General features: G+C 42.3%; 3 protein-coding genes across 3 annotated transcripts in view; 2 read left to right on the forward strand and 1 right to left on the reverse strand.

Annotated features, from left to right (window-relative positions):
• Positions 1-17,217, reverse strand: part of LOC139388021 (calcium-binding mitochondrial carrier protein SCaMC-2-like) — a 37,061-nt gene extending 19,844 nt beyond the window's left edge. Inside the window, exon 1 of the mRNA XM_071134504.1 lies at positions 16,315-17,217. Within this exon, the coding sequence (XP_070990605.1) occupies positions 16,315-16,671 (357 nt within the window). The 5' untranslated portion in view covers positions 16,672-17,217. The remainder of the gene's footprint in view (positions 1-16,314) is intronic.
• Positions 17,218-17,801: 584 nt separating this feature from the next.
• On the forward strand, positions 17,802-19,041 carry LOC139388752 (nuclear apoptosis-inducing factor 1-like). The gene is made up of 3 exons (XM_071135653.1): positions 17,802-18,216; positions 18,448-18,495; positions 18,758-19,041. The coding sequence occupies exons 1-3, from the start codon at positions 17,802-17,804 to the stop codon at positions 19,039-19,041; spliced, it is 747 nt and encodes a 248-aa protein (XP_070991754.1).
• A 4,927-nt stretch (positions 19,042-23,968) lies between these two features.
• LOC139388678 (early estrogen-induced gene 1 protein-like) overlaps positions 23,969-24,235 on the forward strand; it is a 61,802-nt gene continuing 61,535 nt past the window's right edge. The window contains exon 1 of the mRNA XM_071135502.1: positions 23,969-24,020. The gene's annotated coding sequence lies outside the window, so the exon portion shown is untranslated. The remainder of the gene's footprint in view (positions 24,021-24,235) is intronic.

Here is a 24,235-nt window from a genome sequence, read left to right on the forward strand (position 1 = left end):
AAAAATATATATTCGAGTTTGCCCCACCAGGATTTACAGGCTAAAAATCACCACTGGTCAGGAAAGAGGAAGACATCACAAAACAGCGGAGACTTGAAAAATACTAATCTCAAAACTAGACATTTTGCAGATAGAACCTTAAAGCCCAAAGTCCTTGATTACTCATTATGGGTTCTGGTCTTCTTTTTCTGTTACTCAGATTTCTCCACACCACTTTTTCAGAAGAATGGTAAAACAAATAAATACAGGTGCCTTGGAGCATGTTTTAGGCCATTAAAGAAGCATGGCTGTTTTTGTCTTGTATCAATACAAATACCTCTATGGCTGGGGTATTTTACTAAAATTACATTTTATTGATTAATAGTAAGCATTTTACTGACTGTGGGTGTCAGAAACCAGAAACATCAGTTTACTCATCCAGAGCTAAGCTTTAGCAATGTTGCTAGTTATCCAAACGATAGTGTATGTCATATTGAACTAACGCTTTAACAAATGTGTGATGAACATTAATTTATATATTTGATGTGATCAGAAAGGAGGAAGGCTATTTTAAATTTAATTATTACATGTCTGTACTTTTCTTTTGAAATCTGTGCCAGATAGAACCTTAAGGCTGAACCCAGAGTTACATTTCAGAGCCGTACGTTTCTATCGGAGATCACACCCCCCCTAACATGTTTTTACAAAGGTCTTAGGATTTTGATACTCTGCACTTTATGTACCTTTAATAGGTGCGGGCCTTAATGGGTTATGAAAGAAGAATTCACTACAAAACAGTTCTGAGATCTGGGATGTGAAAACTTTGATTCTCAACATATCTTTGAATTATGCTTTGTGCAGATAGAACCTTATAGTCCCAAGGTCTCTAAATGTCAAGGAAATAACTGTATTAACAGAATACTACTATTCTTCATCGCCACACAATAAAGTTGTAACCCCCTCATAATTACAGTCCTGAACATAGACATTAATAGTAAGGTTCCATGTCTAAATTCTGGACATTATGCTTGCATTCAGACAAAAGGCAGCATGTCCCTGCTTTGAATAAAAGAATGAGTCAGAAACATGGTGCATCCCCTGTTGGACAATATAAGAAGTACCAGACAATATTTTCATTAAGAGTCACAAGACAAGAGCCACAAGTCATGTACATCATGATGAGAAAATGCTGTGAAATCCCATTGACATTCACAGAAATAAATGAGATTTAGAGACAGAATGATGTCTGTGTGTCAAGTTTCCCATCTGGGAGAATCACCACACTTCCTTCAACAATAATCCCCCATCAACCCAAATCTCATTACCGTGAAGGTTAGGCTAAGTGTCAAAACCATTAGCCATTTCCTGGGCTTAGGCTACTTCTCCATTCAATAAATGATGCACTACATGATAGGATAACCTCTATTTTCGCTCGTGAGCCAAAAGGAATCCCTGAAATTAAACAGCATTGATACACACGGCATGATGTTAAAGGCCACATATCCTACTGGGGAAAACAATGGGGTCTCGCCATTACATATAGCTTAACATGCTGAACAAACTACCCGCGTTAAATGTTATTCCATATTTTCATCCAAACCCCTCGTGGGCATTTGCGTAGCCAGGCGCTAAAATAGACGCTTGACGCACTGCAAGTCCCTCCTCTCCCATCTACTCATTGCTTTTTATGAGCATATACCCATGTGGGTGGTTGAAAGATGAACGAGGTCCACACTCGTCCAGTTGGTGGCGGTAATGTTCCTTAAAGTTGGTAGCAAACGACCATATAAAAGTCACAGAAGAATGAACAAGGAGAGATTAATCAAAGAAAACAAACTAAAAATAAATGTATCTGAATTAATTGTTGGTGTAGAGAACACACAATTGTGTGACTCAATTCTACAAAGATCCAACAAAAAAATGTAACATAAGCTTTTCAGATAAAATAATGCATGGATTATCTCCCAGGACAAATGAACTAGCAACAGCAAGCAAGCTAAATGTCCATGAATATTTCAACCGGTCCTCAAATTAATATACACTGCTCAAAAAAATAAAGGGAACACTTAAACAACACAATGTAACTCCAAGTCAATCACACTTCTGTGAAATCAAACTGTCCACTTAGGAAGCAACACTGATTGACAATAAATTTCACATGCTGTTGTGCAAATGGAATAGACAACAGGTGGAAATTATAGGCAATTAGCAAGATACCCCCAATAAAGGAGTGGTTCTGCAGGTGGTGACCACAGACCACTTCTCAGTTCCTATGCTTCCTGGCTGATGTTTTGGTCAATTTTGAATGCTGGCGGTGCTTTCACTCTAGTGGTAGCATGAGACGGAGTCTACAACCCACACAAGTGGCTCAGGTAGTTGGCAGAGAACACCAAGATTGACAAATTCGCCACTGGCGCCCTGTGCTCTTCACAGATGAAAGCAGGTTCACACTGAGCACGTGACAGACGTGACAGTCTGGAGACGACGTGGAGAACGTTCTGCTGCCTGCATTATCCTCCAGCATGACCGGTTTGGCGGTGGGTCAGTCATGGTGTGGGGTGGCATTTCTTTGGGGGGCCGCACAGCCCTCCGTGTGCTCGCCAGAGGTAGCCTGACTGCCATTAGGTACCGAGATGAGATCCTCAGACCCCTTGTGAGACCATATGCTGGTGCGGTTGGCCCTGGGTTCCTCCTAATGCAAGACAATGCTAGACCTCATGTGGCTGAAGTGTGTCAGCAGGATGTGTTATTTTAGTGTTCCCTTTATTTTTTTGAGCAGTGTAGTTGGTTCACAGTTGGTTTTGGTACTTTAACGTGCGTGTCATGAATGCGTCTGGTGGGGATAGACAAAATCAACATGCGCTCGATGGCGCACGCACGCGGGGAGCTGGTTTTGTTCATCAATGTAAATGTGAGAATTTTGTGTTCTAAAACAGGCTAATAATCCTGTTTTAAATGGTGGTAAGAACATATTTGGCTATTATTGCTATGAACCAACTTAGAAGTTATCATTGCGGCTGGATGGTCTCAGCATTCGTCTTGAGATCATGTCTTCACAACAATCTTGTTTCACTCAGTCATCCCCTAGTCACTTGAATAGAGAGTATTGGAGTTTGACCAGGGCAGATTTATCATAATGTGTGAGGAATCATTTATAACATTTTTATGGCAGGTAAAAATGTGTCATACCATACTGTAATGGAGGCACAAGGCAAGCAGTATATGAGAAGCATAAAGGCCAACTTTTCTCAAACCCACAGCCTGACCTTGGGAGGCACTCCTGCTACATTTACAGTAGAGCAGATAAGAGCAAAATGCATGCAGACATGCCTAAAAACAACAAAAAAAGCCACGCCGGCATCACACACACACCAACTCACTCAATTACAATGACGCAGATAATTGTACAAGAAAATGTGCATAGAACAGTGTCTGAGTCTGCTGCAGTGGAATAATGTGTACCTCAAAGGGGGGGGGGGGGGGGGGGGGGGGGGGTCAAAATCAAAAGTAACAGTCAATGTAGCTGGTGACCATACTAAGTACTGCAGTGCATCTCTTCCTCATGGACTGCACCAGATTTGCCAGTTCTTAATGTGAGATGTTACCCCACTCTTCCACCAAGGCACCTGCACGTTTCTGAACATTTTTGGAGGGAAAGGCTCTAGCCCTCCCCTCCGAGCCAACAGGTCCCAGACGTGCTCAATGGGATTGAGATCTGGGTTCTTCGCTGTCCATGGCAGAACACTGACATTCCTGTCTTGCAGGAAATCACGCACAGAATGAGCAGTATGGCATTGTCATGCTGGAGGGTCATGTCAGGATGAGCCTGCAGGAAGGGTACCACATGAGGGAGGAGGATGTCTCCCCTGTAACGCACAGCGTTGAGATTGTCTGCAATGACAACAAGCTCAGTCCGATGATGCTGTGACACTCCGCCCCAGACCAAGACAGACCCTCCACCTCCAAAATCAATCCCGCTCCAGAGTACAGGCCTCGGTGTAACGCTCACTCCTTCGACGATAAACGCGAATCCGACCATCGTCCCTGGTGAGACAAAACCGCAACTCGTTGGTGAAAAGCACTTTTTGCCAGTCCTGTCTGGTCCAGCGATGGTGCGTTTGTGCCCATAAGCGACGTTGCTGCCGGTGATGTCTGGTGAGGACCTGCCTCTCAGCCTATTGTGGACAGTCTGAGCACTGATGGAGGGATTGTGCGTTCCTGGTGTAACTCGGACAGTTGTTGTTGCCGCCATCCTGTACCTGTCCCGCAGGTGTAATGTTCAGATGTAACGATCCTGTGCAGGTGTTGTTACACGTGGTCTGCCACTGCGAGGACGATCAGTTGTCCATCCTGTAGCGCTGTCTTGGGGGTCTCACAGTACAAACATTGCAATTTATTGCCTTGGCCACATCTGCAGGACTCATGCCTCCTTGCAGCATGCCTAAGGCACCTTCACACAGATGAGCAGGGACCCTGGGCATCTTCCTTTTTGTGTTTTTCAGAGTCAGTAGAAAGGCCTCTTTAGTGTCCTAAGTTTTCATAACTGTGACCTTATTTGCCTTCGGTCTGTAAGCTGTTAGTGTCTTAACGACCGTTCCACAGGTGCATGTTTATCAATTGTTTATGGTTCATTGAACAAGCATGGGAAACAGTGTTTAAAACCTTTACAATGAAGATTTGTGAAGTTATTTGGATTTTTACAAATTATCTTTGAAAGACAGGGTCCTAAAAAGGGACGTTTCTTTTTATAGTTTATATATCTTGCTTTCTTGTTTTTCTCTTAACAAATTAAAAGGCCAACACAAGTCTTAACTGAAATTCCTTTATTAAAATAAAATACACAAGGCCTCAAGTCCTACTTTATGCAACACAAATTAACACACCCACCCACACGTCTATTCTATTGTTTAGGAATGTTAGACCACTAGCTGTTTGAATATGTAATTTATATAATCATTCTTATTGAAAATGTATTAGTTAACTTGTTGTTATAATTAAAACAGCCTGTGGTAATTTGCTATTGGATTGGCAGAATGCCACAACTACTAACACAGCCTACAGCTGGCCTGAACATAACTTTTTTGAATGCACTTTAATTATCCAATGTCACACTTACCAATGGTAGTTTGTCTTTTAGCAGACGTTTTGGGAATCGGGCGACTGGAATCGGCATTGCGTAGTCTCACATATTCCTCGCATTCCACTGTGTGTTTCAGTTGCAGGTGATGGAAGAGGTTGGTTGTACTGCTGCTTTTTGTAGCAATTGTCTTTCGACACATTTTGCACAGGACATTCGTTTGCTGAACATCAGAACTCAAACCCGAACCACTTCCATATTACTGATAAAACATTGCTGCCCTTTTTGGGGATGATTTCATCCTCACGAGAGGCTGAGCTGGCTTCCTCACTTTCCATTTTGGTGGAACTTTTACCGCCGCTACACTTCTCCAGCGTGGTTACAACTTGTGAAAGGCTGTCTAGGGTTGTGATTGGTGGATAACCTATGCACGTGTTGTCACGCAATTGGGACATGATTCGACATTGGGCTGACAGAGAAGAGACAGTGAGATGCTGCAATTGTAAAACATTACAACATAACAGAACCTCGATTCTTGCGATAAAGGAATTTTCCATATCGCGCCAAAACAAACTCGAATATGTTGCCCAGCCCTAATTTGAGCATAATTTTACCTTGCAAATGCGACTCACCTAACTAGATAGCCAAACAGATTGCTGTGTCATTGCTCAGTTCACAACGCTCAAAGACAAATATTTCTGGTGTGCAACCACCACAGGAAACCAGTCAATGTAGGCCCCAAATCACAGCCGGATGTGATACAGCCTGGACATACACGTCACATTCTTATTCTAAATGTTTATTTTTTATTTATTTTTAACATCTCAATTTACACTCAATACCCAATACTGACAAGGCAAAAACAGGTTCTGAAATGGCCTAGGAACAGTGGGTTAACCGCCTTGTTCAGGGGCAGCTCAGGGATTCAATCTTGCAACCTTACAGTTAACTAGTCCAACGCTCTAACCACCTGATTACATTGCACTCCACGAGGAGCCTGCCTGTTACGCAAATGCAGTAAGCCAAGGTAAGTTGCTAGCTAGCATTAAACTTATCTTATAAAAAACAATCAATCATAATCACTAGTTAAACTAGTAATATCATCAACCATGTGTAGTTATCTAGCGTGTCCTGCGTTGCATATAATCGATGCGGTGCGTATTCGTGAAAAAGGACTGTCGTTGCTCCAATGTGTACCTAACCATAAACATCAATGCCTTCCTTAAAATCAATACACAGAAGTATATATTTTTAAACCTGCATATTTAGCTAAAATAAATCCAGGTTAGCAGGCAATACTAACCAGGTGAAATTGCACGCAGAGTCAGGGTATATGCAACAGTTTGGACCACCTAGTTTGCCTGAATTTTACATAATTATGACATAACATTAAAGGTTGTGCAATGTAACAGGAATATTTAGACTTATGGATGCCACCCGTTAGATAAAATACGGAACGGTTCCGTATTTCACCGAAAGAATAAACGTCTTGTTTTCGAGATGAGAGTTTCCGGATTCGACCATATTAATGACCTAAGGCTCGTATTTCTGTGTGTTATTATGTTATAATTAAGTCTATGATTTGATAGAGCTCTCTGACCGAGCGATGGTAGGCACCAGCAGGCTGGTAAGCATTCATTCAAACAGCACTTTAGTGCGTTTTGCCAGCAGCTTGTCGCTGTGCTTCAAGCATTGCGCTGTTTATGACTTCAAGCCTATCAACTCCCGAGATTAGGCTTGTGTAACCGATGTGAAATGGCTAGCTAGTTAGCGGGGTGCACACTAATAGCGTTTCAAACGTCACTCGTTCTGAGACTTGGAGTAGCTATTCCTCTTGCTCTGCATGGGTAATGCTGCTTCGAGGGTGGCTGTTGTCGATGTGTTCCTGGTTCGAGTCCAGGTAGGAGCGAGGAGAGGGACGGAAGCTATACTGTTACACTGGCAATACTAAAGTGCCTATAAGAATATCCAATAGTCAAAGGTTAATGAAATACCAATGGTAGAGAGAAAAATAGTCCTATAATTCCTATAATAACTACAGCCTAAAACTTCTTACCTGGGAATATTGAAGACTAATGTTAAAAGGAACCACCAGATTTCATATGTTCTCATGTTCTGAGCAAGGAACTTAAACGTTAGCTTTTTTACATAGCACATATTGCAATTCTACTTCTCCAAATCTTTGTTTTTGTATTATTTAAACCACATTTGAAAATGTTTCATTATTTATTTGAGGCTAAATTGATTTTATTGATGTATTAAGTTAAAATAAGTGTTCATTCAGTATTGTTGCAATTGTCATTACTACAAATAAAAACAAACAAACAAAAAACAACAACATCCGATTAATCGGTATCGTCTTTTTTTTGGTCCTCCAATAAAAATTGGTATCGGCGCTGAAAATCATAAATCGGTCGACCTCTACTACAAAAGGGAAGCACAGCCGAGAGCTGCCCAGTGACACGAGCCTACCGGAGGAGCTAAACTACTTCCGTGCTCGCGTCAAGGCAAATAATACTGAAAGATGCATGAGAGCACCACCTGTACCGGGTGACTGATCACGCTCTCCAAAGCCGATGCAAGTAAGACCTATAGACAGGTCAAAATTCACAAGGCCGCAGGGCCAGACGGAGTACCAGGACGTGTACTGCGAGCATGCGCTGACCAACTAGCAAGTGTCTTCACTGACATTTTCAATCTCTCCCTGTCCGAGTCTGTAATACCAACATGTTTTAAGCAGACCACCATAGTGCCTGTGCCCAAGAACACTAAGGTAACCTGCCTAAATGACTACCGACCCGTAGAGCTCACGTCTGCAGCTATGAAGTGCTTTGCAAGGCTGGTAATGGCTCACAAAACCAACATCTCAGAAACCCTAGACCCACTCCAATGTGCATACCGCCCCAACACATCCACAGATGATGCAGGCTCTATTGCACTCCACACTGCCCTTTCCCACCTGGACAGAAGGAACACCTATGTGAGAATGATATTCATTGACTACAGCTCAGCGTTCAACACCATGGTGCCCTCAAAGCTCATCAATAAGCTAAGGACCCTGGGACTAAACACCTCCCTCTGCAACTGGATCCTGGACTTCCTGACGGGCCACCCCCAGGTGGTAAGGGTAGGTAATAACAATGACTGCACGGCCAGGCACGACTCCAAAACCATCAATAAATTTGCAGATGATACAACAGTGGTAGGCCTGATCACAGACAACAACGAGACAGCCTATAGGGAGGAGGTCAGAGGCCTGGCCGTGTGGTGCAAGGACGACAACCTCTCCCTCAACGTGATCAAGACAAAGGAGATGATTGTAGACTACAGGAAAAAGAGGGCAGAGCACGCCCCCATTCTCATCGACGGGGCTGCAGTGGAGCAGGTTGAGAGTTCCTTGGTGTCCACATCGCCAACAAACTAACATGGTCCAAGCACACCACGACAGTCGTGAAGCAGGCATGACAAAACCTATTCCCCCTCAGGAGACTGAAAATATTTGGCATGGGTCCTCAGATCCTCAAACGGTTCTACAGCTGGCACATCGAGAGCATCCAGACTGGTTGCATCACTGCCTGGTATGGCAACTGCTCGGCCTCTGACCGCAAGGCACTACAGAGGGTAGTGCGAACGGCCCAGTACATCACTGGGGCCAAGCTTCCTGCCATCTAGGACCTCTATACCAGGCAGTGTTAGAGGAAGGCCCTGAAAATTGTCAAAGACTCCAGCCACCCTAGTCATAGACTGTTCCCTCTGCTACTACACGGCAAGCGGTACCGGAGGACCAAGTTTAGATCCAAGAGGCTTCTAAACAGCTTCTACCCCCAAGCCATAAGACTCCTGAACTTCTAGTCAAAATGGCTACCCAGACTATTCACCCCCCCCCTCACCAATGTCCCTCTGTTGTCATCTATGCATAGCCAATTTAATTAACTCAACCTACATGTACATACTACCTCAACTAACCGGTGCTCCCGCACATCGACTCTGTACCGGCACCCCCCTGTATATATTGTTATTTTTTACTGCTCCTCTTTAATTACTTGTTACTTTTCTCTCTTATTCTTATCCATATTTTTTTTTTAACTGCACTGTCGGTTAGGGGCTCGTAAGTAAGCACTTCACTCTAAGGTCTACCTGTTGTATTCGGAACATGTGACTAATAACATTTGATTTGCCTATTGGACTTCGCTAGAATATTTTTTATTTTGTTTAACTTGTTGTATGAGTAGTTGTCTCCTCACTGCTGTGAGAACCAGTCATTCCTTATCCAACTATCTTTAATTATCTCCAATTTTCCCCATATTCCCTCTAGGGAAGCCCTTGTACCCTATTGTTTATCTTCCTCTCGTATTGCCTAACCTCTGCTTATCCTGTGAGATGGTCTCCTAGCACCTGACTTGTTTCTACCATATCAGCGCCCTTTGCCTGCCCCAGTCGCCATCCCAGCACCAGATCTGATGGACATGAGTCATGACTGGCTGTCAGTGTCAACGTCCTAGTTCTGTAACTATTACTTCATGGCCAGAAATGTGTAGGAGGACAAATCTATTTTTGGATGGCAATTTAAAATGGTATTATCTTTATCTTAAAGTAAACCCTGGCAAAGCTGACATTCTTGAAGAAATACAATTGTCTTGTGTTAGTAGCTTAGGCCTACACACAAAAATGGATGTCAGTTTGCCATAAACCCAAATCAGCAGACAGATGCAAATGCCAAATAAAAAAAGTGAATCCTCTAACTGAAAATAAAATAAACAACCTGGGTATAATAATTTTGGTTCAAATAAGTGAATGAGGTTGTAAAATAAGAGTAGCCTAATTTAAAGAAGGGTGTTCAAAGAGCAGTGTTGTATGAAACCTTGATATTTCAGATGGTGTTACTGGCCTGTAAAATAATAGTGCCGACTGATGTCATACTTAAAATGTATTCCAAACAAAAAAAAAACACTGATTTCAAAGTTTAACAAACCATACAATTCTAAGGACCACTTTTAACAATTTACACTGAACATTTTACAAAAGCATTTACTGGAAGAACTGTGCAAATGCAAAGTTCGGTAACAGAATTTTGGGGGAAATGTTATATATTTTTATGGGACCACATTTTCTAAAAACTCTTGAATATCTGCTCAGAATCTAGATTCAAAGATGTCTGCTGAAGGAATGGGGTGTCAGCTGACATAACACAGAGTTTGAGAAAATATATTTTTGGTTATTGAACTACAGCAAGTGAAGTGGATTTACACCAGTAACATCATTTCATCATGGGTCAATGATCTGTACTACACAGAAAAGCATTATTATGGATATGAATGTCATGCTCATTATGGTGATGTGCCCTAAATAGGTACACAAAAAGGTAGAAATATCCTCCTGGGCATATCATTCTACACCACTGGCTGTTCTTTTAATGAGCTCCGCCACCAAACAAAACCAAATTTAGTAGCCTATCAATGTTTCACAAGTTTGGACATCAAAGCACAGCACAGTAGATTATAGTTCAGTACAATAAAGTATAGTACTGTTAAGGGAATTTTTATCAATGATGACTAATTATGTATACATTTCAATCAGGACTGACTAATCAGAATGTATCAGTATGTTACTATACATGTACTAATCCGAATACTATTATGTTACTGTATATGTATTAATCAGAATACTATTCTATATATTTATGAGTTTTCTTTCTTGATCCCAGTACTGAAAATAATGTGTGTGAACTTGGTCAAAAGTTAGAACAATGACTGTCTGTTCCTTGGTACAAATCTTCAGACTGCTATTTGAATGCTTATCTACACGAGAAAACCTTGACTCGTAAATTATATTAAATTGGTAGGGAGGCGGATGTGGGAAGGCTGGAAAGACAGCCTTTGTACTGGAACGGAGATGGCACGGATTGGGGCTGGAACTAAGGACGTCATTTTCAGTTTATAACCTGTGGTAAACCTGTATTGTGGAAGTACTCTCCTGAATAAACTCTGCTGTCTGATTTTAAGACTGGGCTCTGTCTATCATTATAGAATAAGGGAATTACAAATCCTTATGAATTGACAGAGTGTTTCATTTTAATTGGGTATTAAAACAGAGCTATGTAATTCTTTTAACAAGTACATTATAGTGTACTTAACGTGTGTGCTCTACTGAACTCTACTCCACTCTATTCTACAAAAACGTGTGAAACAGACGTCTATGAATGGTTCAGATTTGGTCTCGTCTAGATCGGACCAAGTCTGAACCAGTCATGGAGGTCGATGTTTGGGCCAAATGAAGTAGGGTCCAGAAATCTGTGGACATTGAAATCAAGTCCAGACCGGATCAAAAAACGACACCTGTGGATGTTGAAATCAAGGCCAGAGCGACTGACCTAATTTAATCTACCTTTCAACGTCCATGGACGTCCGGTGTCGGTTGGTGCTCAGTGGGTGACGATGCTGGTTACAGTAACTGAAAAGAGAGGGGGCTCATGGGTAGGTGTCTGTAAGAGCAGGGAGAGGTTGTCCAGACTTTTCACACTCTTGCTTTGACCACCAGATGACTATGAAATTTCACAATTTGTCAACTTCATATTCGTCATCGTCAGCACCACCCCAACATCCATGCACCTAGTGGCAGCCTTGGTAGTTTACTCCTGTAATTTCTCAATAATTATTTGTTTCAAGTGTTTATGTGCATGGTTTTTAAAATCAACCTTAATAAATATATATTGATAGCTATTCATGTTTTTAATACAGAAATGTTGGTTATCAACATTGAATTGGTTTGGATATTTGACTACTTCTCCAATCAACTAGCTAGTTGTTTTGATTTGAGAAACCAGCTTAGATCTTCCCAGATCATCTCATCGCCTGGAGCCAAGGACCATTGTGTTTTTCATGTGCATGAAAACTCTGTCCAGCAGTTGAAGCAACCATTCTGAAACAATGTACAGAAAACAGCACACATGGAGTATTTATCCTGTCTTATCCGGTGTCCTGTGTGAATTTAAGTATGCTCCCTCTAATTCTCTCTTTTTCTCTCTCTGAGGACCTGAGCCCTAGGACCATGCCTCAGGACTACCTGGCATGATGACTCCTTGCTGTCCCCAGTCCACCTGGCCGTGCTGCTGCTCCAGTTTCAACTGTTCTGCCTGCGGCTATGGAATCCTGACCTGTTCACCGGACGTGCTACCTGTCCCAGACCTATTATTTGACCATGCTGGTAATTTATGAACATTCGAACATCTTGGCCATGTTATAATCTCCACCCGGCACAGCCAGAAGAGTACTGGCCACCCCACATAGCCTGGTTCCTCTCTAGGTTTCTTCCTAGGTTTTGTCCTTTTTAGGGAGTTTTCCTAGCCAACGTGCTTCAACACCTGCATTGCTTGCTGTTTGGGGTTTTAGGCTGGGTTTCTGTACAGCACTTTGAGATATCAGCTGATGTACAAAGGGCTATATAAATACATTTGATTTGATCATCTGTAATTTGGTCTGATGAGTCCAAATTTGAGACTTTTGGTTCCAACCGCTGAGAAGGTGAAAAGATTCTCTGTATTTTAGATTCCCACCGTGAAGCATGGAGGTGGTGGTATGATGGTGCTTTTCTGGTGACACTGTCAGTGAAGTATTTAGAATTTAAGGCACACTTAATCAGCATGGCTACCACAGCATTCTGCAGTGATACACCACCCCATCTGGTTTGTGCTTAGAGGGACTATCATTTTTTTTTCAACAGGACAATGACCCAAAACACCTCCAAGCTATTTAAGGGCTATTTGACAAAGAAGGAGAGTGATGGAGTGCTGCATCAGATGACCTGGCCTCCACAATCCTCCGACTTCAACCAAATTGAGATGGTTTGGGACGAGTTTAACCGCAGAGTGAAGGAAAAGCAGCCAACAAGTGCTTCAGCATGTGTGAGAACTCCTTCCAGACTGTTGGAAAAACATTCCAGGTGAAGCTGGTTGAGAGAATGCCAAGAGTGTGCAAAGCTGTCATCAAAGCAAAGGATGGATAATTTGAAGAATCTAAAATATATTTTGATTTGTTGAACACTTTTTTGGTTACTACATGATTCCACGTATTATTTCATAGTTTTGATGTCTCCACTATTATTCCACAATGTATAAAAAAGTGAAAAATAAAATAAAAACCTTTGAATGAGTAGGTGTCGAAACTTTTGAATGGTACTGTTTACTCATTAAGTATGTACTGTAGTATACAGTATATGTTAGTATGGATATTCTAACACAGCTGGTTCATGTGGTTCATCAAAATTCTATCCAAATCTAAATGAAAATGCTAAACCTAAAAAGTTACTATCGCCATTGCCGACAATGTAAAAATAGCCTACATAAAGCCCACGAATAACATTAGCAGGTATAAAATATCCTGATAAAAATAAATCGACTTATTTATTGGATATGTATGGCCTGTCTGCAAAGAACTTGAAACATTGTATCAACTTGGGTCCAGCTGAAGCTTGCCCTAGCAAACTTGCAACATTGTAATTGGATAAAATATTCTGAGTTTCCCAGTCAGTGAGCTCCAGTCAGACACAGCTATAGGCTATTTGGTGTCAAGGGATAAGAAGTAATCTGGTAGGCCTATTTTATGATGTTTCCACTGGATCAGAGCATGACAGTTTTCCCATTTCAAGCTGAGTGGTTATCGAAAGGGCGAGAGCTGGAAAGAGTTCCTCAATGTATTTTAAATATTGTCATTCTCAATGGATGTCAAAACAGTTTGTTTGCTGTTTAAGGTGAAGAAAACCTTTGAGAAGCTAATTGGATAGCTCAAATCACTGTGCCTGCAGCTTCCACGACCCCACATCAAAGTTAGATACTACGCGAGTTAGATACTATTCATAACTTTTAAAACCATGACCGGAGAGACTGTCATAGAATGCAGCAAAGAGCTGCTGTTTTTATGACCGAGTTCATGTTGAAGTTTTTTATTCAGCACTGTTAACACTTTCACGAACCATAAAACATGCTTCTCCCTATAACCAACCAACACACTGCAGCTGCAAGGAATGAGCAGCCAAACGTAGCCTATTGATAAGCCTGCGTTTTATTATTTGCGGTTCATCAATTCTATTTTAATATCAAGGAATATTTGTGCATGAGGCAAAAATAATGCAGTGCGACTTGAGTTGACATCAGGTGCAAGAAGGTTCCCACTCTCTCTGGTCAGTCTTACTGGAGGACGGGAAAGAGCAGGGACTGTGAGAGACAGGCCCTCTGCTGCTCTATCCCTCCAGTCGCTGAGACTGACCATCAGAAAAATCCAGTAAAACAAAAAAGATAATTATTTGTATTTATGCTCAGCTGTGCCTCTTTAGTAACACAACTGATTTATTTACGTTTTGAAATATAATATGGTCTGAGAATAACAATATTGTCAGGTCAAGCAATTAGGCTACTGCACAAACCTTATTCCTACAGAACAGTTTTTATTAGGGTAATATTGCATAGGTGAAAAACTTTTTAAAATATGACTTAAAAAGTTATCTGAGTGGTAAATATTGGCTTGGTTTTTAACGACAGAAAGTGATAGAAACGGTTGCTGACTACTGCTTTACTTACGAGCTTTTGCCCAGTGTTATAGAATAGATTATTATGTAAACACTGAACAGGGAGTCAACATTAAATCAGTTAATCCTGTCACAGTGTTAATGAGCTTGCTTGAACTTATTGCGTTTCACCTTGTCCTTAAGTTATTAATCTTTAGAAAGATATAGCGCACTCTGAAAGTATTCAGACCCCTTAACTTTTTCCACATTATTCCACTTTTTGTTACATTATAACCTTATTCTAAAATTGGTTAAAATTGTTTCCCCCCCTCAATCTAAACACACTATCCCATAATGAAAAAGGAAAACAGGTTTAGAAATTTTCGCTAATGTATTCAATGGAAAACAGAAATATCACATTTACATAAGTATTCAGACCCTTTAACTCAGTACTTTGTTGAAGCACCTTTGGCAGTGATTACAGCCTTGAGTCTTTTTGGGTATGGCACTACAAGCTCGGCACACCTGTATTTGGGGAGTTTTTCCCATTTCTCTCTGCAGATCCTCTCAAACTCTGTCAGGTTAGATGAGGAGCGTTGCTGCAGGTCTCTCCAGAGATGGTATATCGGGTTCAAGTCTGGGCTCTGGCTGGGCCACAAAAACATTCAGAGACTTGTCTTAAAGCCACTCCTGCGTTGTCTTGGTTGTGTGCTTAGGGTCGTTGTCCTGTTTGAAGGTGAACCTTTGCTTCAGTCGGAGGTCCTGATGGCTCTGGAGCAGATTTTCATCAAGGATCTCTCTGTACTTTGCTCTGTTAATCTTTGCCTCGATCCTGACTAGTCTCCCAGTCCCTGCCAGTGAAGAACATCCCCAAAGCATTATGCTGCCACCACCATGCTTCACCGTAGGGATGGTGCCAGGTTTCCTCCAGACGTGACGCTTGGCATTCAAACCAAAAAATTAAATATTGGTTTCATCAGACCAGATAACCTTGTTTCTCATGGTCTGAGAGTCTTTAGGTGCCTTTTGGCAAACTCCAAGCGGGCTGTCATGAGCATTTACTGAGGAGTGGCTTTCGTCTGGCCACTACCATAAAGGCCTGATTGGTGGCGTGCTGCAGAAATGGTTGTCCTTCTGGAAAGTTCTCTCATCGCCAGAGGAACTCTAGAGCTCTGTCATTGGGTTCTTGGTCACCTCCCTGACCAAGGCCCTTTCCCCGGATTGCTCAGATTGGCCAGGAAGCCAGCTATCGGAAGAGTTTGTGGTTCCAAACTTCTTCCATTTAAGAATGGAGGCCAGTGTGTTCTTGGGGACCTTCAATGCTGCAGAAATATTTTGGTACCCATCCCCAGATCTGTGCCTCGCCAAAATTCTGAGCTCTACGGACAATTCCTTCGACCTCATGGCTTGAGCTATGGGACCTTATATTAGACAGGTGTGCCTTACCAAATAATGTCCAATCAATTGAATTTACCACAGGTGGACTCAAGGATCTCAACGATGATCAATGGAAACAGGATGCACCTGAGCTCAATTTCAAATCTCATTGCAAAATGGCCTGAATACTTCTGTAAATAAGGTATTTATGTTTCTTATTTATAATAAACTTGCAAAAAAAATCTAAACCTGTTTCGCTTTCATTATGAGGTAGGTTTAAAAAAAAAGGTTAATACATTTTAAAATAAGGCTAACTAACAAACTGAATAATGTTAAGGGTCTGAATACTTTCCAAAGGCACTGTAATAAAACGACACACTTACCATAAGCTCGAGTTCTGTGCGATGAACGCCCAGTTTCTTGAGCCCAATGGACAGGTCGTTGACGCAGATGCCCCCATCACCATTCACGTCCAGGACTTGAAACAGCACTTTCAGTCTGTGGTCCTGCTCGGGTCCACCACAAAGTTCGCATAGATACGATGGTTCACAGGAGTCATCACAGGAACCTGTGTTCACCCCTGACAACGGCCAAGCCCGAGGTGGGGATGGGAAGGATGGACCCCCAGTATCCTCGACCCCGCCACCTGGGTCAGAACCCCGGTGCGCCTCATCTGCTTGGCATTGACAAAAGACCCCGCTGAGCAAGGGGGATACGAACGACCCTTGCTTGGGCATCATACGGATGGAACCAATATTATCAAACTATTACAATCGATATCCGATATTTTACTATATCTAAATGTAATGTAAATTGGGGTAGCTTGGCAAGCTGCCAAATATGGACAAGTCTATTTTAGCCACCACGTCACGTGCGTTCTAACTAAATTGCTCAGAAGGACTGCTAAAAGTAGTGCAGACTAAACAGTCAAATGTAAACTTTGCAATGTAACTAACTCTCATTCCACCGTTATCCAGGTTTGGCCCATAACGGTTGACTTCTTTAATTCTCTGCTAACTCGGTTGGCGTACTAGCAACCGGCAAAATAGCTAGCTAGCTAACGTTAGCTATTTTAGCTACGTCTGCCAGCGGAGAAGTGATGAGGTGGATGCTGAGCCGCGTTACAATGTAACTTAGTCAATATACTGTACATTTCAACAAGTTTTTGCTGTAATGTGCCACGAAAGTCACTTCAGTGATACCTTCTACTGGTATTGAAGATGTCCACTGCCCTTTCTTGGCTATAGCCGGCGAATTCCTCCCGTTTGACTTGGCAGTTGGATTGATAAGTGATACCACAAACCAAAAAAAGCCGGTGCCGTAAAGGACTCTTCCTGCCTACTTAGCATTTTCAACCTAGGGTTCCTGCCAGGAAATGACTAGTGGAGAGTGAATAGGGAGGGTGTTGGAATGTGCATGATGGATAGGTCCAGTAGCCAATCACCATCGTTGATGTAAATTTGTGAAACCCAGAACGAAACCGGTTCAAATGAATCCATAAATGAAAATAAACTAATCTCATGAAAAAACATCCACATTATAACACAGCCTACATTCGTATTGATGCAATGTTGACATTTTGTCAATTTGATTATGTTTTTTACTACATGGAGCGAGATAATTACTTTAATTGGGATAAACAATTGGCATTTGGTTTAGCCGCAGCAGGCAAAACGGGAGGAATGTAACCAACCACAGTGCTACGTTGGTTGGTTGTGCGGAGTTCTAATCACAACGAACGTAAGCGTTGTTTGTAGGAAGAATAAGCCGATTCTGGAAGCCATTACGTTGCGCAGATCAATTGAGTAAATAGTACTATTTTACGTACAATACGCACAATTATTTAAAAGAAACAGCAATTTATGCAAATATGGCATCGAATGGCAAAAAGAGAAAAATGAATTTTTCTGAGAGAGAGGTCGAAATTATTGTGGAGGAAATTGAGAAACAAAAGCACATACTCGTTCACACTCACATAGTAAAGAATAACGCGTGGATAGAAATCCCGAAGAAGGTGAACGCTGTAACAACCTGCCCAAAAGAATTGGCCGAGGTCAAGAAGAAGTGGTCGGATATGAAGACCGAGGTGGCACAGGCGAGGGCGGCAATTGAGGATACCACTACCGACTGCACTTCGGTTCCCGTTATCCTCACTGCTATGCAGCAGCGTATTTGTAACCTCTTGGGAGAGGCGACTATCATCAGTTTACCTGCTGGAGACCCAAATGCTGAGATAACTTTACCTGTTACTATGAGCTCAGTCACCACCGTGACACTCACGGAAAGTACGTTTTTCATACGTTTCTAACCAGGCTGCAATGACTTTGGCAAGGAGTGCTAGAGCAAATTCCAGTTTTTCAAAGCTCCAATTTTCCACATTAGTAGTATAAAGATGATGACGTTATTTATTTATGTCACAATAACCATTTATTCAGGTTGCCACTCCAAATGAAAGGAAAAACATTGCTTTAATACATTGCTTAACCTATTCAAAACACCGTTTCTGATATTTGTAGGCCTTCAGACAGCTTCAGCATCATGCGAGGAGACGAAATCCCTAGATGGTAAGTCGTTTATTCGGTTTGAAGTGTCTGGTTCTGTAAATTGTTATGGAGGCAGTTGCAAGGTGAACTATACAGGGTGAGCCGGCTTTTCTTACAGCCCAGCACTAACACATATGATTCAGCTAATCAAGGTCTTAATTTTAATAGTAGAATCAGAAGTGTTCGTGCTAGGCTGGAGAAAAATCTTACACAGCCTGTAGCTCTCTGGGACCAGGAGTGAAGAATCCTTTTCTAACAAGCTGTCTGTCTTTTTTTCCACCAGTCGAGACCACGTACCACACTCTGGAGGAAGGCGGCAATGTGCACGTGAGGCAGATCGCTCAGCATCTGGAGGGACAGAACCAATTACTTCAGATGATCCGTAGGTCCCAGGAGGCGCAGGCCTATGCCCAGGAGAGGCAGGCCCAGGCACTGGAGTGCACCCAGGCAGCCCTGCTGGCCCTGGTTCAGATGATGAGGCCGGCTCTCAAAGACCCGAGGAAGTTCCTGCAGAGCGGGACTGACAACTCCAACAACTCGGGGACTCTTGCAGAGGGCGCGCAATAGAGGCCCAAGATCCCGTTGCCACAGCCAGCCGAGGATGAACAATAAAGTGTGTGTGTGAGAGAGTGTGTGTGTGTGTATGAAATGTGTTTGTGAGCTTGCTCATGCTTGTATGAAATATGAGAACTTTGAGAGAAAGATAACTGTAATGAGTTCCCTCAGAATGAGCATGCACAGAGGTTTAGTGTTATAGTTCTAGATAGAAATAAGTTGCTGTAATGGTTGTAAAATGAAGTTCACATTTTCCATTATGGATTTGTATAATTGACCATAGCCATACTTACTAAAAAGAGTATATAAAATCTTCAAAAACATATTCTTCTTAGAAGAGCTAAATTGACCCAGGCAGAGCTGTTTTTATTTTAAATTTTTTTATTTAACCTTTATTTAACCAGGTAGGCAAGTTGAGAACAAGTTCTCATTTACAATTGCGACCTGGCCAAGATAAAGCAAAGCAGTTCGACACACAACGACACAGAGTTACACATGGAGTAAAACAAACATACAGTAAATAATACAGTATAAACAAGTCTATATACGATGTGAGCAAATGAGGTGAGATAAGAGAGGTAAAGGCAAAAAAAGGCCATGGTGGCAAAGTAAATACAATATAGCAAGTAAAACACTGGAATGGTAGATTTGCAGTGGAAGAATAATGGGGTGCAAAGGAGCAAAATAAATAAAATAAATACAGTAGGGAAAGAGGTAGTTGTTTGGGCTAAATTATAGGTGGGCTATGTACAGGTGCAGTAATCTGTGAGCTGCTCTGACAGTTGGTGCTTAAAGCTAGTGAGGGAGATAAGTGTTTCCAGTTTCAGAGATTTTTGTAGTTTGTTCCAGTCATTGGCAGCAGAGAACTGGAAGGAGAGGCGGCCAAAGAAAGAATTGGTTTTGGGGGTGACCAGAGAGATATACCTGCTGGAGCGCGTGCTACAGGTGGGTGATGCTATGGTGACCAGCGAGCTGACATAAGGGGAGACTTTACCTAGCCGGGTCTTGTAGATGACATGGAGCCAGTGGGTTTGGCGACGAGTATGAAGTGAGGGCCAGCCAACGAGAGCGTACAGGTCGCAATGGTGGGTAGTACATGGGGTTTTGGTGAAACGGATTGCACTGTGATAGACTGCATCCAATTTGTTGAGTAGGGTATTGGAGGCTATTTTGTAAATTACATCGCCAAAGTCGAGGATTGGTAGGATGGTCAGTTTTACAAGGGTATGTTTGGCAGCATGAGTGAAGGATGCTTTCTTGCGAAATAGGAAGCCAATTCTAGATTTAACTTTGGATTGGAGATGTTTGATGTGGGTCTGGAAGGAGAGTTTACAGTCTAACCAGACACCTAGGTATTTGTAGTTGTCCACGTATTCTAAGTCAGAGCCGTCCAGAGTAGTGATGTTGGACAGGCGGGCAGGTGCAGGCAGCGATCGGTTGAAGAGCATGCATTTAGTTTTACTTGTATTTAAGAGCAATTGGAGGCCACGGAAAGTTGTATGGCATTGAAGCTTGCCTGGAGGGTTGTTAACACAGTGTCCAAAGAAGGGCCAGAATTATACAGAATGGTGTCATCTGCATAGAGGTGGATCAGAGACTCACCAGCAGCAAGAGCGACATCATTGATGTATACAGAGAAGAGTCTGACCAAGAATTGAACCCTGTGGCACCCCCATAGAGATTGCCAGAGGTCCGGACAGCAGACCCTCCGATTTGACACACTGAACTCTATCAGATAAGTAGTTGGTGAACCAGGCGAGGCAATCATTTGAGAAACCAAGGCTGTCGAGTCTGCCGATGAGGATGTGGTGATTGACAGAGTCGAAAGCCTTGGCCAGATCAATGAATACGGCTGCACAGTAATGTTTCTTATCGATGGCGGTTAAGATATCGTTTAGGACCTTGAGCGTGGCTGAGGTGCACCCATGACCAGCTCTGTAACCAGATTGCATAGCAGAGAAGGTATGGTGAGATTCGAAATGGTCGGTAATCTGTTTGTTGACTTGGCTTTCGAAGACCTTAGAAAGGCAGGGTAGGATAGATATAGGTCTGTAGCAGTTTGGGTCAAGAGTGTCCCACCCTTTGAAGAGGGGGATGACCGTAGCTGTTTTCCAATCTTTGGGAATCTCAGATGACACGAAAGAGAGGTTGAACAGGCTAGTAATAGGGGTGGCAACAATTTTGGCAGATCATTTTAGAAAGTAAGGGTCTAGATTGTCTAGCCCGGCTGATTTGTAGGGGTCCAGATTTTGCAGCTCTTTCAGAACATCAGCTGATTGGATTTGGGAGAAGGAGAAATGGGGAAGGCTTGGGCGATTTGCTGTGGGGGGTGCAGTGCTGTTGACCAGGGTAGGGGTAGCCAGGTGGAAAGCATGGCCAGCCGTAGAAAAATGCTTATTGAAATTCTCAATTATAGTGGATTTATCGGTGGTGACAGTGTTTCCTATCCTCAGTGCAGTGGGCAGCTGGGAGGAGGTGTTCTTATTCTCCATGGACTTTACAGTGTCCCAGAACTTTTTTTAGTTTGTGTTGCAGGAAGCAAATTTCTGCTTGAAAAAGCTAGCCTTGGCTTTTCCAACTGCCTGTGTATATTGGTTTCTAGCTTCCCTGAAACGTTGCATATCACGGGGGCTGTTCGATGCTAATGCAGAACGCCATAGGATGTTTTTGTGTTTGTAAAGGGCAGTCAGGTCTGGGGAGAACCAAAGGCTATATCTGTTCCTGGTTCTACATTTCTTGAATGGGGCATGCTTATTTAAGATGGTTAGGAAGGCATTTAAAAAAGATAACCAGGCATCCTCTACTGACAGGATGAGATCAATATCCTTCCAGGATACCCCGGCCAGGTCGGTTAGAAAGGCCTGCTCGCTGAAGTGTTTCAGGGAGCGTTTGACAGTGATGAGTGGAGGTCGTTTGACCGCTGACCCATTACGGATGCAGGCAATGAGGCAGTGATCGCTGAGATCTTGGTTGAAGACAGAAGAGGTGTATTTAGAGGGCAAGTTGGTTAGGATGATATCTATGAGGGTGCCCGTGTTTAAGGCTTTGGGGAGGTACTTGGTAGGTTCATTGATAATTTGTGTGAGATTGAGGGCATCAAGTTTAGATTGTAGGATGGCTGGGGTGTTAAGCATGTTCCAGTTTAGGTCGCCTAGCAGCGCGAGCTCTGAAGATTGATGGGGGGCAATCGGTTCACATATGGTGTCCAGAGCACAGCTGGGGGCAGAGGGTGGTCTATAGCAGGTGGCAATGGTGAGAGACTTGTTTTTAGAGAGGTGGATTTTTAAAAGTAGAAGTTCAAATTGTTTGGGTACAGACCTGGATAGTAGGACAGAACTCTGCAGGCTATCTTTGCAGTAGATTGCAACACCGCCCCCTTTGGCAGTTCTATCTTGTCTGAAAATTTTGTAGTTTGGGATGAAAATTTCAGAATTTTTGGTGGTCTTCCTAAGCCAGGATTCAGACACAGCTAGAACATCCGGGTTGGCAGAGTGTGCTAAAGCAGTGAATGAAACAAACTTAGGGAGGAGGCTTCTAATGTTAACATGCATGAAACCAAGACTATTACAGTTACAGAAGTCATCAAAAGAGAGCGCCTGGGGAATAGGAGTGGAGCTAGGCACTGCAGGGCCTGGATTCACCTCTACATCGCCAGAGGAACAGAGGAGGAGTAGGATAAGGGTACGGCTAAAAGCAATAAGAATTGGTCGTCTAGAACGTCTGGAACAGAGAGTAAAAGGAGGTTTCTGGGAGCGATAAAATAGCTTCATGGTATAATGTACAGACAAAGGTATGGTAGGATGTGAATACAGTTTGAGGTAAACCTAGGTATTGAGTGATGATGAGAGAGATATTGTCTCTAGAAACATTATTGAAACCAGAAGATGTCATCGCATGTGTGGGTGGTGGAACTAATACAGTGGGGCAAAAAAGTATTTAGTCAGCCACCAATTGTGCAAGTTCTCCCACTTAAAAAGATGAGGCCTGTAATTTTCATCATAGGTACACTTCAACTATGACAGACAAAATGAGAGAAAAAATCCAGAAAATCACATTGTAGGATTTTTAATGAATTTATTTGCAAATTATGGTGGAAAATAAGTATTTGGTCACCTACAAACAAGCAATATTTCTGGCTCTCACAGACCTGTAACTTCTTCTTTAAGAGGCTCCTCTGTCCTCCACTCGTTACCTGTATTAATGGCACCTGTTTGAACTTGTTATCAGTATAAAAGACACCTGTCCACAACCTCAAACAGTCACACTCCAAACTCCACTATGGCCAAGACCAAAGAGCTGCTATGCCATCTTGGAGCAATCTGTTGTATTATTTCAGTTGTTATTATCTCTGTAGTGTTTTAAATTGTGTCACTATTTCATTAACTGAAATATTGGGGATCTGATGGGAAAATACAGTTAGTTGATGCTGATACCACTTACTGTAAAATGTGTCCTTTAATGCAATACGAATCTGGGGATGCAACGTCAATGTTACTATTACCAGCAGATGGCGGTATATGTTAAGATTTAAATCACAATTTGACATTACAGCGTGGAGATGACTTATTTTAGTGATTTCTCAGGACTACAAATAAACCTACGTTGATGTTTTCACATAATAGTCATATGTTGAGAGTAGGTCTATAGCGGAACGCAACAATTTTCTTACATCGTTTAAAAACATTACATTTGCCTAAAATGTTGATTGAGGTGTATTAATGAACAGAAAATGATATCACTTTTGATTGGATACAAATAAATGGATTCTAATGTTTAAGATGTTTATATATGTAAAGACTGTATCAAGTCAGGTGACTTATTAAACATAATGCAAAACGCAACCTACACGCTTCCCTAAGCCAAAGGCGGTGCTTAGCAGCTCTGTTTGGAAGAGAGGAGGGACCGGACCAGCCCACCCCGATTCAAAGTGAAGTATGAATGTCCGTTTAATTGGCCTGGGGAGATGTCCTGTTGTCTTCGTTGAACATGAGGTAAAACGACTTTGACATAATTTCACTGCCTTCGAGTTGGGCTTGTGTTGTGTATCACTTTGGTGAATTAATGTCGGCCTGTGGGTGAAATGCGATTGTGTTTGCGTGGAGGGTTGACAAGAAATACTTGGTAAAATGTATGCAGAAGAGTCGAATTGGTCATGGGACGAACGAACTATCTTTTCTTGTTATTGTTGACGGATGCTGACTCCTGG

The sequence above is a fragment of the Oncorhynchus clarkii genome, chromosome 29, assembly GCF_045791955.1.
Source record: "Oncorhynchus clarkii lewisi isolate Uvic-CL-2024 chromosome 29, UVic_Ocla_1.0, whole genome shotgun sequence".
NCBI classification, from domain to species: Eukaryota; Metazoa; Chordata; class Actinopteri; order Salmoniformes; family Salmonidae; genus Oncorhynchus; species Oncorhynchus clarkii.

Excerpts from the sequence above, each read along its gene's own strand:
- LOC139388752 (XM_071135653.1), top strand. The coding sequence starts at position 17,802 with ATGGCATCGAATGGCAAAAAGAGAAAAATGAATTTTTCTGAGAGAGAG. Across the intron at positions 18,217-18,447 it reads CACCGTGACACTCACGGAAA|GCCTTCAGACAGCTTCAGCA; the intron begins GTACGTTTTTCA and ends TGATATTTGTAG. Across the intron at positions 18,496-18,757 it reads GGAGACGAAATCCCTAGATG|TCGAGACCACGTACCACACT; the intron begins GTAAGTCGTTTA and ends TTTTTCCACCAG.